The 12,787-nt window shown below is 60.0% G+C and overlaps 4 protein-coding genes across 4 annotated transcripts; all 4 read right to left on the reverse strand.

The window, feature by feature from the left end:
• Positions 1-385: 385 nt before the first annotated feature.
• Positions 386-1,666, reverse strand: LSCM1_01108 (uncharacterized protein; the record flags this gene model as incomplete). The annotated part of the gene is made up of 1 exon (XM_067318734.1): positions 386-1,666. The coding sequence occupies one exon, from the start codon at positions 1,664-1,666 to the stop codon at positions 386-388; it is 1,281 nt and encodes a 426-aa protein (XP_067174839.1).
• An 808-nt stretch (positions 1,667-2,474) lies between these two features.
• On the reverse strand, positions 2,475-3,362 carry LSCM1_01109 (uncharacterized protein; the record flags this gene model as incomplete). Its single annotated transcript, XM_067318735.1, has 1 exon — positions 2,475-3,362. The coding sequence occupies one exon, from the start codon at positions 3,360-3,362 to the stop codon at positions 2,475-2,477; it is 888 nt and encodes a 295-aa protein (XP_067174840.1).
• A 1,467-nt stretch (positions 3,363-4,829) lies between these two features.
• On the reverse strand, positions 4,830-8,795 carry LSCM1_01110 (uncharacterized protein; the record flags this gene model as incomplete). The annotated part of the gene is made up of 1 exon (XM_067318736.1): positions 4,830-8,795. The coding sequence occupies one exon, from the start codon at positions 8,793-8,795 to the stop codon at positions 4,830-4,832; it is 3,966 nt and encodes a 1,321-aa protein (XP_067174841.1).
• A 2,100-nt stretch (positions 8,796-10,895) lies between these two features.
• On the reverse strand, positions 10,896-12,467 carry LSCM1_01111 (uncharacterized protein; the record flags this gene model as incomplete). Its single annotated transcript, XM_067318737.1, has 1 exon — positions 10,896-12,467. The coding sequence occupies one exon, from the start codon at positions 12,465-12,467 to the stop codon at positions 10,896-10,898; it is 1,572 nt and encodes a 523-aa protein (XP_067174842.1).
• Positions 12,468-12,787: the final 320 nt, after the last annotated feature.

Consider the following 12,787-nt stretch of genomic DNA (forward strand, 5'->3'; position numbering starts at 1 on the left):
AGACGAATAGGCGCACGCTGTGAGGCATGCCGCCGAGGGCACCAGGGGGCCATCGCACCCTCACGGGTATCTGCCGACGACGTGGCCCACGAAGAGACGCACATGTCGGTCGGTTCAGAACCGTTTTCTTTTCCTGCACCACTGCTCGGGTGGTTGCTGTTACGCGTGTGACAGAGATGGGCCCAAGAAGGGGAAAGAGACAGAGGTTCGAGGCGAAGCGCGAGAAGTGCTGCAATTTCCCTCAGCGCTAGTATTGGCAAGGCACTGTTTCCACCCTTACACGCGCGACACGGCGTTGTGTGTGGTGGTGCATCAAAAGCATTGTGCGAGCGCAACACATGCATGCCCCCAATACTCAGCACAGGCGACTCCGCCCCTTCTGCGCCTACGCATCTTCGTCGCCGCCGCCACTTTTCTTGTACTTGCCGATGCCGTAGACCTTCTCCATGAGGTGATGTGTCCGCACACGACCACCAGGCTTGTTCTGCGCCATCATCTCAGGCGACTGCTGCAAGGTTTCAAGAGACGGCGTGATCATGCGATCACGGAAGCGGCCCCTATTTTCCGCGATCTCACCGCGCTTCGTCGTCGAAGCGGCACTATCTCCGTCTTTCAGCGCCTTGGCCGTTGCCTTCGCCACCGCCGCATCTTGCTGCTCCTGTAAGGCATGCATCCTGTCCGTCTTTGTCTTGCGCCGCTTCATTGGTGTTGCGCCACCAGCGCTCGGCAGCGTGGCGCCATCTTCGTCCAAGCGTGGGCGGCGGAAGATGGTCTTGGAGCCCGTTTTGCCACGATCGATGTACGCTCGCCGACTCACTGCTCGGTCTTCATCCGTCTCTTCCATGCTACGCGCCACCTTGCGTGAGTCCTGCCTCACGCTTTCGTTGCGATCCATGTCGTCCATCGACTCTGACCAAGCGTCGCTATCCTCGGGGCGAAGGCGCAACTCCTCTTCCTGGGCCGACGCCATCATTTGCAGCAGCTTCTCCTCCGCGATGGCGGTGCTCTCTGGTGGCTCGTACATGGCGGTCCCGCCATCCGGGTTCTCCGTTGCGTGGCTCTTCATCAGATTCGCAGGTACTTGCGCAATGTTGCCATCCCTGTCTTCTAGCATGGGCATCTGGCCCGCAAAGTTGAGCGGGTACGGCGCCTTCGACCCTACCGTGTACTTCTCCAGTTCGCGGTCGATGTGCTCCTGAATGCTGGCTTGTGAGATGTAGTGGATGTGGGTCATGTACTGCAGACGCTCACTGGCGCGCTCGTACCAGTAGAAGAACTGTCGCTCGTGGAACTCACGCAGTAAATCTAGGTGCTTTTTCTTCAGCGCTTGGCGACCCTGTGCGAGCTGCTGCGACTCACGACGCTTGCGCTCCTGACCCTGCATTTCGTGTTCCCACTGCGCCAACTGCGCGGCTTTGGTGATGCTATACTTGTAAATGTACTCGTCAGCATTGACACGGAACGACTCAAGCCACTGCCGCTTGTACACCTTCCGCAGATGCTCGAACTGGGCCTCGTGCACATTTCGCCAGAGCTCGTTCTGCTTCCACATCCAGTGACGGTATGGCGTGAGAAAGCCGGTCATGCGGCGCCCGTGCTCAGACTTGGAGGGGAGATTGTAGAAAGGGCGCATCTGGCGCCGCACCACTCCGCTGGAGCGCATCATGGTGCCAATGAGGGAGGGCAGGCGTTGCGATCACGTCCGCACTCCTCTAGCGGCGGCGTCCCTACTAGTTCCCTCTCTGTGTGGCGCGTGGCGGCGATGAGTCAGAGCGATGATGCGCCGTCCCGTGAGGGCAAACGAAAGAACGAAGGCGCGCTTTCGCCTACGACGAGTGACCCGCGTGCGCGCTGCCGACCTTCTGGACAGGTGGACAGCCTCTCTCCTCCTTTGGAAGGAAATTGAGGCGCCAAGCGGAGGGGAGGCACGGGAAGGAAAGAGGCGGAGGGTCGCTGCATCGGAGAGGAAAGAGCGCGTGTCTGGGATGGAGGCATACGCAGGGCCTCTCGCGGGCACTCCATACTTACCAAAAGAGCCCGATGAAACATTCCTCAGCACATCACACGCCTGCACCCCCTCTTCGGCGGTGGGAGACGCGAAGTGAGAGGGCACAGGAGAGGGCGAGATATCTGCTCTTTCGGCAGTGGCCTTCCAACGGCCCACAGCGACACGATGCAGAACGCTAAGAATAACGAGCGAAAAGAATGCACTGGACTTGCAGTACCACGAGCACAATAGGACAACAGAGAGAGAGGGAGAGAGGCCGGGCGCCAGAGAGAAGACAGTTCACGTTTGAAACGCAGCGCCTGGAAGGGGAGAAGGCCAAGAGAAAAGGCGCGACACACTCACTCACCCACTCCGCTCCGCGTACCTCACCGCCTCCCTGTAGCCAAGCACGCACAGCAGCCCACTAAGCGGTACTCTGCCAGAAGACGGCAATAAGAGAAGAACCAATTAAAGTGCATCGTCACGTCTAGTAGCTGACAAAGTCGTCCGCCGATACACGCGCTGACTCATGCGCGGGCATCCGCGTCGCAAGCCGCTGCGTCAGATCTGTCATCGCCTTTTCCAACGTAGCGCCAGGCATTCCCATTGTCGTCACGGGCTCCACGAGGTAGCGAGCGCTATCGGCGGTCGGCAGCGGCAACGGCAACAGCCGAATACCGAGCTGGGTTACTGGAAGCTCCGGCTCGAGGGTGAGCGCCTCCGTCTCACGACTGTACTCTACCGCCGTATCCGGCTCCACGCGCTCCGACTGCTGCACGAGAATATCGACGTAGACGGTGGCCTGTCGCACCGTGTTCCAGCGCTGGATGAGCCGCTCTCTTTCCAGCGCCTCCGGACTGATCGTCTCCTGGCGAGCTCCGGCGGTCCCTGCGGCGGTGTAGTCGCCCTCGTCAGCGCCGTACAGGCTACGGTAGTACACCTCCGCCTTCCGCTGCTCCTCGGTCAGCTGTTGTCCAGCACGCGATGGCTGCACTGCGGTGGCGACACCGGCTGCATCCGCCGTGCCCATGCTGGCCGACGGGCCGCCGGCGGTGTCGCCTGCTGCCCACGCAGCAGACGGATGGGGTGCTTCAGAGGGATTACGGGGGAACCCCTGACTCCCTCTGCTGAGGCCGCTCCCTGTCATGTTGCTGCTGCGTAGGGCCACATAGCACGCGTCACAGACGCGCTCTGGCTCTGTTATACCCCGCATCGGAATGGCAGCGCGGTGGCGCGAGCAGTCACCACATAAGACGTAGCCACAGTTGCGGCAGTGATGGCGGCGCAGCGTTGTCGAGAAGGCGCGGCCACAGCCGTTGCAGACCGGCGCGTCCTCATCCTCTTGCCAGTACCCCTTCGACTGCTTCTCTCCCATGGCGCCCCGCGTGGTGGGTCACGTACTGTGGAGCCCTCACGTCGTGTGTGAAGAAGCGAAGGGGGAGGAGGGTAACACTGGCCGAATGCAGAATTCTTAGCGTGGCGATGGACTTGGACGCACGAGTAGATAAGGACCACCTGTGACGCGGAGGCGTTGCTTGGCGTGGGCGTCAGACCTTTTTATCAACTTGAGCGGGAATGAGTTTCGCGAAGAGCCACCATCAGTGTCACAAGCAGGGAGGCAGGGCGGGGCGCTTGAAGCTGTCTCCCGTCAGTGGGCCTCTATTTGCGTATCACGACAGGAAATGCGAAGAAGAGGAGAGGGAGGAAGTACGAGGCCATTGATGTTATGCTACAGAGAGCATTAGGCACAGTGGCTGTGCAACTACCCTCTACTGGTAGGCACGATACTTCCCATTGCGGCGGCCGCACCTACGCGCAAGCTTCCAGGAGAACAAGCACGCTGTGGCACCGCCTCTCACATACACAAACGCATGGGGGCGTGCGTGCACCGCTTCTTCTGCTTGTTGGTGCTTTCTGAAACTGATGCGTACACACATCGACACCCACCTACAAAACTACAAGCCACAGGCATCAGTGTTGCGGGGCTTCCCCTCCCCCCGCCCCCACTCACCCGAGAACAGTGGTGGTGGTGGTGGTGTGTGTGTGTGTGTATGTGGGGGGGGGGGCAGAGTCGGTGAAGACAGACGAGCCGGGAGGAAGACAAGAAAAAAAACACATCAAAAGACACGGCAGAGGCCGAAAAGGTCGTCTATGAAGGCGGCGCGGTACTATTGGGCGCACCAAAAAACCACAGCAGAATGGTTTCCGTCTGTTTATAAGCTTTGTGGAGCCGCTGCCACGCATGATTGGGCGAGGTGGGGTAGGAGCAGAACAGAAGAGAGGAGCTGGCAGTATTTCTTCTCTTGCCATGCGTTTGTGTATGCTTTCTCTTCCGAAGGATGACGAGGGGTTGGCAGGGCAGCGGCACCGGCGCAAAATGGTGAGCGACTGAAAGCACTTCCCACGTCTCTGCTTTATGATGGAGGGGGGGGGCGCCAACAAGACGAGAAGACCACGGAAGAAGGAAATGGTAATCCTCTTCATACAAACAAACAGCCCCCTCCCCTCCTCCTCCCCCAACAAGAAAAGACGTACACAAGCGCGCCAGCGCCCTCGCACAGACGTACGCGTGAGTGGCAACGGCCACAGCAGCAGCGTAGGAAATACTCTCTGTGCGATTTCTTTTTTTTCCCAAGCGACTTCCTCCTCCCGTCACAGCTGCGTCAGACCGCCACGTCTTCGTTTGTAGAAGTAGACACGGAGAGTGCGGTGCTTCCAAGTCGACTCGTGCGGCGCGCACGCTCTCAGATTCCTCCTCGCGCACCGCCGCTGTTTCTCACGGACAGCTCTCTCGATATTTTCATCGCAAATCCCGTTCTTTTGGTGGGTGCGCTCGAGCACACTAGTAAGGGTAGCCGCGCAGGTCCATGGTGAGCACTTTTGAGCTCTCTCGCTCCTTGTCTTTCAAGACGCCCAACAGCATGTCTGACATATGGTAAAGCTGCTCCTTCAGTGACACCACGATGAACTGGCAAGACTGACAGTTTTTGCGGAGGTAGTTAGCGAGTTTCTCGACGTTGCCGGCGTCTAGCGCCGCGTCCACCTCGTCCAGCACAAAGAAGGGCGTTGGGGAGACTTCGTGAATGGCGAAGAGGAGTGCCAGCGCCGCCATGGTGCGCTCGCCGCCGGAGAGCAGCTCCATCGGCATGAAGCGCTTGAGAGGTGGGGTGACTTGGTAGGTAGTACCGCCGAGATACGGCTCCTCCGTGTTGTCCAAGCTGAGGTACGCCGAGCCGTGCACTGCATGGGCGCGGGTGCCCATCGTAAGTTCGCGGTACACCCTGTCCACCGTGGTCGCCACTTTCTCGTACATCTCCATGAAGCTTGCCGTGCGCTTCTCCTTGACCCGGATGAACTCCTTATTCGCCACACGGGCTGCATCACGAGCCTCTTCGAGCAGCGTCGACGACGTCCCCAGACGATCCTCTGAAGCTATGACGCGCGAAGCGGCCTTCATATTTGGCGCCAGAGATTCCATCTCTGCGGCAACCGCCTCCAACTGCGCCTGGGCGCGGCGACTGTATGCGGTAAACTGAGCCCGGTCTGCTGCCACCGCCCGCTGTGCCTCTGTGAGCGAGGAGAAGTCGATGCACATGGTCGTTTCTGCGTCGAGGGCGGGCGAGGGGCCAGGAGAGGATGCGGAGCTCGTCTCCATAGGAGCGCTGCTCTGGCTTGTTTTGCCTCCGAGCAGCGTGAAGGGCTCGGAGAGAAGAGCATGCGTGCGGCCCCCCACGGTGCTCGGTCGCTGGCGCAACAACGCTACTGACGCCCCCGAGGCGACACGGCCAGCCGTCTCTGTATCCTCACCGCGTCCGCGCTTCACTCCGCTGCTGGTTGCCGACTTCAGTGGAATGCTGACTTCGTCCATCTGGCAGCGGCGCACCAGGTTTAGCCGACGCAACCGCAACGAGTCGCAGGTGATCTGAATACCAGTGACGAGTTTCCGCGCCTGGGCGACACGTGCCAGGTCCGCCTCGGAGTTGCGAGTCGCGTTGCGAATGTGTTGCTCCAGCGCGTCTAGCTCCGTGCGGCTTTGGGCAGCCGTCTTCCTCATCTCCTCGTGCTGCCGCTCCGCCTTCTCAACGAGCGCTTTGTAATCGGTGAGGTCCTTCTTGCACTGCTCCGTCTCCTTGTGCAGCCGCGTACACGCCTCCTCGAGGTCGGAGATCTTGGCATCGCCCACCTGCTTCACCTCCATCTCGAGCGAGCTCTGCAGCTTGTGGATCACGAGCAGCAGCTGCTGCCGGGTTTCGGCGCGCTGTTTTGCCTCCTGTGCTTGCTGTCCTTCCAGAAGCAGCAGGTTGGGAATGCTCACCTTCTCCTGGAAGTCAGCAAAGACCTGTCCCTCGACTCGCGAAATGGACCGAGACAGCTCCAGCAGTTCTCTATGGATCACCTCCAACTCACTTGCGTAGCCGCCGCGCCGCGTTGTGAAGTCGGCGCAGCGGCTTTCCAGCTTTGCCAGCTCCTCCGTCAGCCGCTGTGTCTTGGTGTCGTTGGCGCTTTGCTCGGCGCGCACAACGGCGACGCGCTTTTCGGCAAACTCGCGCCGCGCCCCCATGTCCCGGATCGAGATCTGCATGCGCGCCACCTCTGCCTCCCCACCCACGGCGGCCTCGCTCAGCAAACGGTCGCGGGCGGCGCGCAGGTCCTCGTACTTCTTTTCGTCCCACTTCCGGGCACGGCTCTGGACGGAGGCCAAGCCGCCTTGCACAGACCCGTTTTTCAGGAGGACTGTGCCGTCGAGCGTTACAACCTTGAAACGCTCCCCATCTCGGCCGTAGGCGACCAGCTTCGCCTCAGCAACGGTATCGCACAGCAACGTCTGGCCCAGTGCATACCGTACTGCCGGCTCCAGTTCCGGCTCAAAGCGAACCACGTCGACAATGGGCCTGCACGTGCCACCTAATGTGCGCAGACGGTCATCAACCCCCTTGCCTTGCACGGCGTCTAACGGCAGGAACGTCATTGGTGGCATGCGCTGCTCCTTGAGGTACTGGACGCAGCGAATCGCAACCGCGGTCGTCTCCACCACGATGCCCTCGAGATTCTTGCCCATGGCCACCGTCACCGCGTTGCGGTGCCGCTCGTTAGGCACCGCGCACAGGTCCACCATGCGCCCACGGATGGGAAAGAGGGAGCGCAGGGCTTGGAGGGCGTCAGCCATGCGCGAGTTCTGCTTGCTTGTGTCCTTCATGAAGCGCAGTTCGTGCAGTTGTTCCTGCAGTCGCGCCAACTCCGCCTCCCTTGCTTTGTGTTTCTTCTGCGTCTGCTCCAGATCCTTACCGGCTTCTGTGAGCTGAAGCGTGAGTGTGTTCACCGTGTCCTCCAACTCGCTGCGACGCCGCTGCAGTTCAGCACCATACTTCGCGGCCGTCTCGATGGCCTGGCGGACGTCCTTCATCTGCTGCTGATGCGCCTCCGTAGCTCTGTCGCATTGTTTCAGGGCCTCCTGAGCGGAGTCGCGTTGCCGCAGCACCGTCTCCCGGCGTTGGCGTAGCATTACCGTCGCGCAGTCCGCCTCCTTTCGAAGCTGCCGGTACTCGCCCAGCTGCTGCTTATTGAGCACGGCGTCCAGTGTGACTCGCTTTTTGTCTTCATCGGCGCAGCGCTTTTCGAAGGTGTCCAGCAGCGCTTTTTGCTTCTGCAGCTGGCCCTCAAGTCGCTCCGCCTCGGCAGAGCGGACCGTTGTTGCCTTCTGCGCTGCTTCCAGCTCTCGCTTCTGCAGCTCTGTCTTGCGCGTCAGGTGAGCCAGCGCGGCTCTGATGCGCTCCACCGTGCTGTGTTTCAGGCGCAAATCATCGGCAGACTTGCGCGTCTTCTTAAGCTCCTCCAAGTAGGCCTTGTGCCGTGCCGCATATGCTCGCTTCATCTCCCGTATCGCCTGCTCCGTTGCAACGCCCTTTTCCAGTTCGGCGAGCGCGTTGCGGCGCTGCTGCAGCTCTGTCTTGTGCTTTTCGAGCTCTGCTTCTACGGCGAAGAGCTCGGAGAGGGCTAGCTCTTGCCGGACGCTCGTCGTTTGTTGATGCAACTCTTCGTAGCGCTCCGCTTCCTTCTTGGCTAGCCGCATTTGATGCACGGCCGCCGCAGCCCCACGCTTCTCGAGCGACGCATTCGTCAGCGCCTCGTTGGCCCTCTCCAGGGCCGCCTTCTTGACCGCGTACTCATCATGAAGATCTCCGCTGCCGCTAACCTGCTCAAGCAGCTCCGTCAGCTGCTTCGCCTTCTTCTGCGCGACCGCCTCCACTTGATGCTGAAACACGAGAAACGTCTCGACACGGGCGCCCATTCGGTGCTGGGTAAGCGCGGCCACGTACTCCTGCTCGGTCGCCGGCTTGCCATTCAGCAGGCATGAGACCGTACCCTTCGCATCCACTTGGCGAGTAAAAGAGGTTTCCACAGTGCTGCTGTGGTGAACATGCTCCCCATCGTCGGCGACGACTGCGCCACGACGGGCGGCTGCTGCGACGCCATCGCTCTTGCCCGAATCACCGCCAGCGGGCGCTGCAGCGGCTGAAAGAGCCCTCTGCGACGCCGGATGGCGCATTACTAAAGTCACGCTGCACCCCTTGCCCGCCGCCTTAGCCTTGCGATGGATAAAATCGACCACAGCCTTGCCGCGCATGGACGAGGCGCTTACCTGCGTGACACTGCTGCTCAGTGCGAAGCTCAACGCGTCCATCAAGTTCGACTTACCGGCACCATTGGGCCCGACAATGCACGTGAAATCTTTGAAGGGGCCGATGACGGCTTTGCCGTAGTAGCTCTTGAAGTTGTCAAGCTCTACGCGGTGAATCTTGGAGAGCATTTTTTAAGCTTCTGGGATAGTATCTTTCCACAGGTAAAGAGCACACGATTACTTGCTCCCTGCTTCTATTTCCTCAGCTCTATGACACCCTGTTCTATAGTTAGACTCGTGCAGAGGTACGCACGTACGCCTTTTCGCTTGCACTCGCTCCGAGCAAAAATAAAGAGAAAATGGTACCGATAATCGAGTCGGTGGACGCGAGCAATCTCGTAGCTGTGAGCGTTTGAGGTGGGTGGGTAGAGCCACTCAATGAGAAAAAGGGGACTCGCCTTAGCACCCTTTCAGAGGAGGGCGCAGTCGCTGAGTTTTGTTCGTTTCCTTTTCCTCTCGCCTTGCACCTACTTGGCGTGCAGCGAGGAGGCAGGGTGCGCACGGGCCATGTACGCGTATGCGCCACAGGCCACGTGCGGGGAAGAGAGCATGAAGAGAGAGAGAGCCGCATCATTTGCGCGAGAGGAAGTGCGTGCATTTTAGGGACAGTGAGCAGGCAGTGGCTGCATCTCAACCACATACGCATGGGGATGCGCCTGGTCGGCAAGACCTCACCCCGCACTCGTACAGACGGGCACCAGCGAGGGGGGAAGGCAAAGTGTGTATGCAACCCGGACTGGGGGCTCCCCCCCTTTCGGGCCCCCGCTCTTTTTCATCAAAGCGGCCGTGACGCTTTTTCTTCTTCTTCAGCTCAGTCGGGCTAGGCCGCCCTCCCGCACAAAGACCCCTAAGGTGGAGAGCCATGAAACGAATAAAGAGAGGCAGACAAACGGGTAAAAAGGGCAGGAGAGAAGGGATCAGGCACAGGTAGATCGGTACCGCGTGGCACGGTTGTTCGAAAAGAAACAGACCAGCGCCCACCGACTTCCCTTCGCCATCGCTTCCTGTTCCAGTTCGCATCATCCGCGTAGCTTCATTCGCAGTGCCATGCGTGTCCGTATGAAGGGGGCGGGTTGCGATGGTTCAACGAGAAAAAGTTCCAGATTAAAACAAGAAAAGAAGCCTTATGTACTTTCACAGTAAGCGGCGTGCTTGTGAGAGGGAGTCGTGCGTACGAAGGGGAGAAGCGAGGCACCGCCAGCAAGCGTGAACTTGGAAACTTTCTCTTCTGATGATCCCCTCCGTTGCACACCATTCTCCCCTTTTCAAACGGGGAGTGGGCGCTTTCGTGTATGCAGCCGCTGCCCTGCTACAATGGATAGGCGAGATTGCCGATCTTTTCATTGCCCTGAGTCTCGCTGCCATCACGTGTCTCACAGTACAAACACCCGCCCGCCCTTTGCCCCCTTCCCTCCAGCACCTCAACAGGGCTGCCGTTTATCCAAAGACGCTTTGCGCCACTCTGACGGGCTCCTCAGACTCACAGGCAACTGAATCGACCGGAAAGAGAGAACTCGCAGAAGCCAACTCAGGAGTGCGAAAAGAAAAAAACGGCGCTAGCGCTAGAAAATTATGACTTGTACGCTAAGCATGGCCGTGCAAAAATGCAGAGCCCCGAGCCCAGGGATACAACAGGGCCCCTGTAAAACAACACGATTGCAGAAAAGCAGCGCCCCATGTTCCAAAAGAATATACGAAACACTTCACCTGCCGTCGCCGTCCTCCTCCGCCTCCCTTTTTTTCTCTCAACGAAGACGCGTCAGAGGTCGACCCGAACGAGCGATACGTTAAACGTGAATTTTATTGTGCTATGCAGATCGACGTCGTCAGCATCATGCAACGCGCAGGATCTAATCGCATCCCTCTTGTGTTCTTCCATCCTGCCATGAAAGACACCCACCATTCCACTGCCTGCAATATGATCCCAGTGCCCACGCGGCGCCGAGGCAAGGCAGCCCCACTGCCCCTACCGATGTCGAGCGACTCTTGGCGCTGAAAGGGCCGCGGACGCAACGGCATCGGCAGGGGCAGTGGGGCTGCCTTGCCTGGGCGCCGCGTGGACGGATTATGGGGTAGATGCTGTGCGCAGATGGCAGAGTCGGTGCAGCGCTGACGCGCGTGTGTCGAGTGGTGGGGACCTCGCGGGGTGTATGGCCCGGAATGGCCCCGGCAAGTAGAGGGAGTGCCACAAACGCCACCTCTTCCAGCGCTTCTCGTCGGCCATGCACGTCACATCGGTATCGACACACGCCGCAGCGCATTACCGTCGTGGTAAAGCGATGCAGCATCTATTATAGGCGATAGGAGCGCCAGCAGCCGCTGGCGCTCTTCAAAAGGGACGAAGGCGATAACGTAAGCCGCTCGGCGTTCCTCAGGCGCTCTGTGGGGCTGAGCGTAATACTCCATGGAGAGCCGTATCATTTCCTCCAACGCCAGTCGCCGCCGCTCGTTCAGCACCCACACGTCTGGTGGCAGTAGCAGTGAGTCCCGAGAAGGGTACGGCTCCAAGCTGATCATTTGGGGCTTGACCGCAACGTACTCAGAGGGAAGCATGAAGCGGCTCACCTCCGTGATGCCGCGCAGGAACACGAGAATGTCGCCGAGGCTCTTTGCGGTCGTAAACGCTCGCTCCGTCGAGAACATGTTGTTGACGAGGTGCATGACGCCCACTCGGTGCGGCTCCACGTAGACGGCGCGCAGCCCGATGAGCCCAAGCCGGAGAAGGAGGTCTGTGTCTTCGTGATAGGCAGGGAAGCAGTTCTCGTCGAAGAAGCCGACCGTTTCCATGGCGAGTCGGCTCAGCCCCCAAACGGCAGTCTGCTGCTGCTGGTCCAGGTAGTAGTAGCCATCCACATCCCTGAACACTTGCTCCCGCTGGGCCTGATCCATGTACCGCACCCGGTCGGGCAGGGATGGAGAGGAAACCAGCAGGTGCTGGTCATCCGTCGAGCGGAGAGGGACCCCGCGGAACGCTTCTGGCGTGTACTCGTTCGGCTCCGACGCCACCTCGCTCTTAAACTGCTCCAGCAGCGCGTGCCCACCCAATGCCCCGGCATGGATGCGCGGCAGCGAAGTCTCCAGTAGCCCTGGCGAGAAGCGGACATCGGTGTTCGACATGAAGAAGAACGGCACCTCGTCGAACGAGAAGGTCATGGCGTCACGCATAGCTAAATTGAGAGCACCGGCGTAGCCGCGATTGCGCGGGAAGTGGCGAATTTCCAGGCGGGAGGTGAAGGAGAAGATCTGCCTTGTGGCACCGAGGAACTCAGACATGCTGCCGATGTCCCAATTTTGCACAATCATGAGGTGCTTGAAGGGAATGCTCACGTTGCACACGAACGCCTTCAGCTCCCGTATCTCGAAGGTCACAGGGATCACCATGTAAGGAAAGAACACCTCATCATCGGCGATGGGCAGCTCCTCCTCTTCGCGGTGGCGGACGCGGAGGCGCTCGCCCAGGCAGTCGATGAACTGCCCAAACGTGATGAACGTCTCATTCGGGCGTGGGGGCAGCGGATCCAGACGATCCAGATGCGCAAACGCCGCGAGCGGCGGGCTGGGGAGGGCGCTTTGGGCCGATATCGACCCGCTCGTGCTGTGGCGGTCCGAGTCGTTGCGCGGCGCACCCATCACCCTCGCTGTCGTGGCGTCATGGACGGCCCATCCCGACACGCTCAGGAGATAAGTCGCTATCAGAGTGAGGACGACCACACTCGCCACACCGCAGGCGACTGCACCGCGCTGCTGCCTCCGCGACTTCCAAAACCGTCGGGCCCTTATCACCTTCTCGGACACAGACATGCAGGACGAGAAAAGACGAGCGGTGTCTGCGGCGCATGAAGAGCGTACACGCAAGCGTCACGGCGCAGTGAGGACACACAGGGATAGAGGGAGACAGAGAAAAAGGCAGTGCGGCGGACGAATGTGAAGCAGGAGGGCGCGTGACCGGAGAGCGGTGGGGTCCGTGCCGTGGCGGGGGAGGCCGAGACGGATTACGCACACACGCTTCCGAATGCAAGCAGTTCTTTTTTTTTTCGCCGTCCCCGCCCCGTCCTACCGAAGATGCCACCACCGAGCCGCTCCCAGAGGGCAGGCCGCTGGCTCTTGGCATCCCCCCACCG

The sequence above is a fragment of the Leishmania martiniquensis genome, chromosome 35, assembly GCF_017916325.1.
Source record: "Leishmania martiniquensis isolate LSCM1 chromosome 35, whole genome shotgun sequence".
Taxonomy (NCBI): Eukaryota; Euglenozoa; class Kinetoplastea; order Trypanosomatida; family Trypanosomatidae; genus Leishmania; species Leishmania martiniquensis.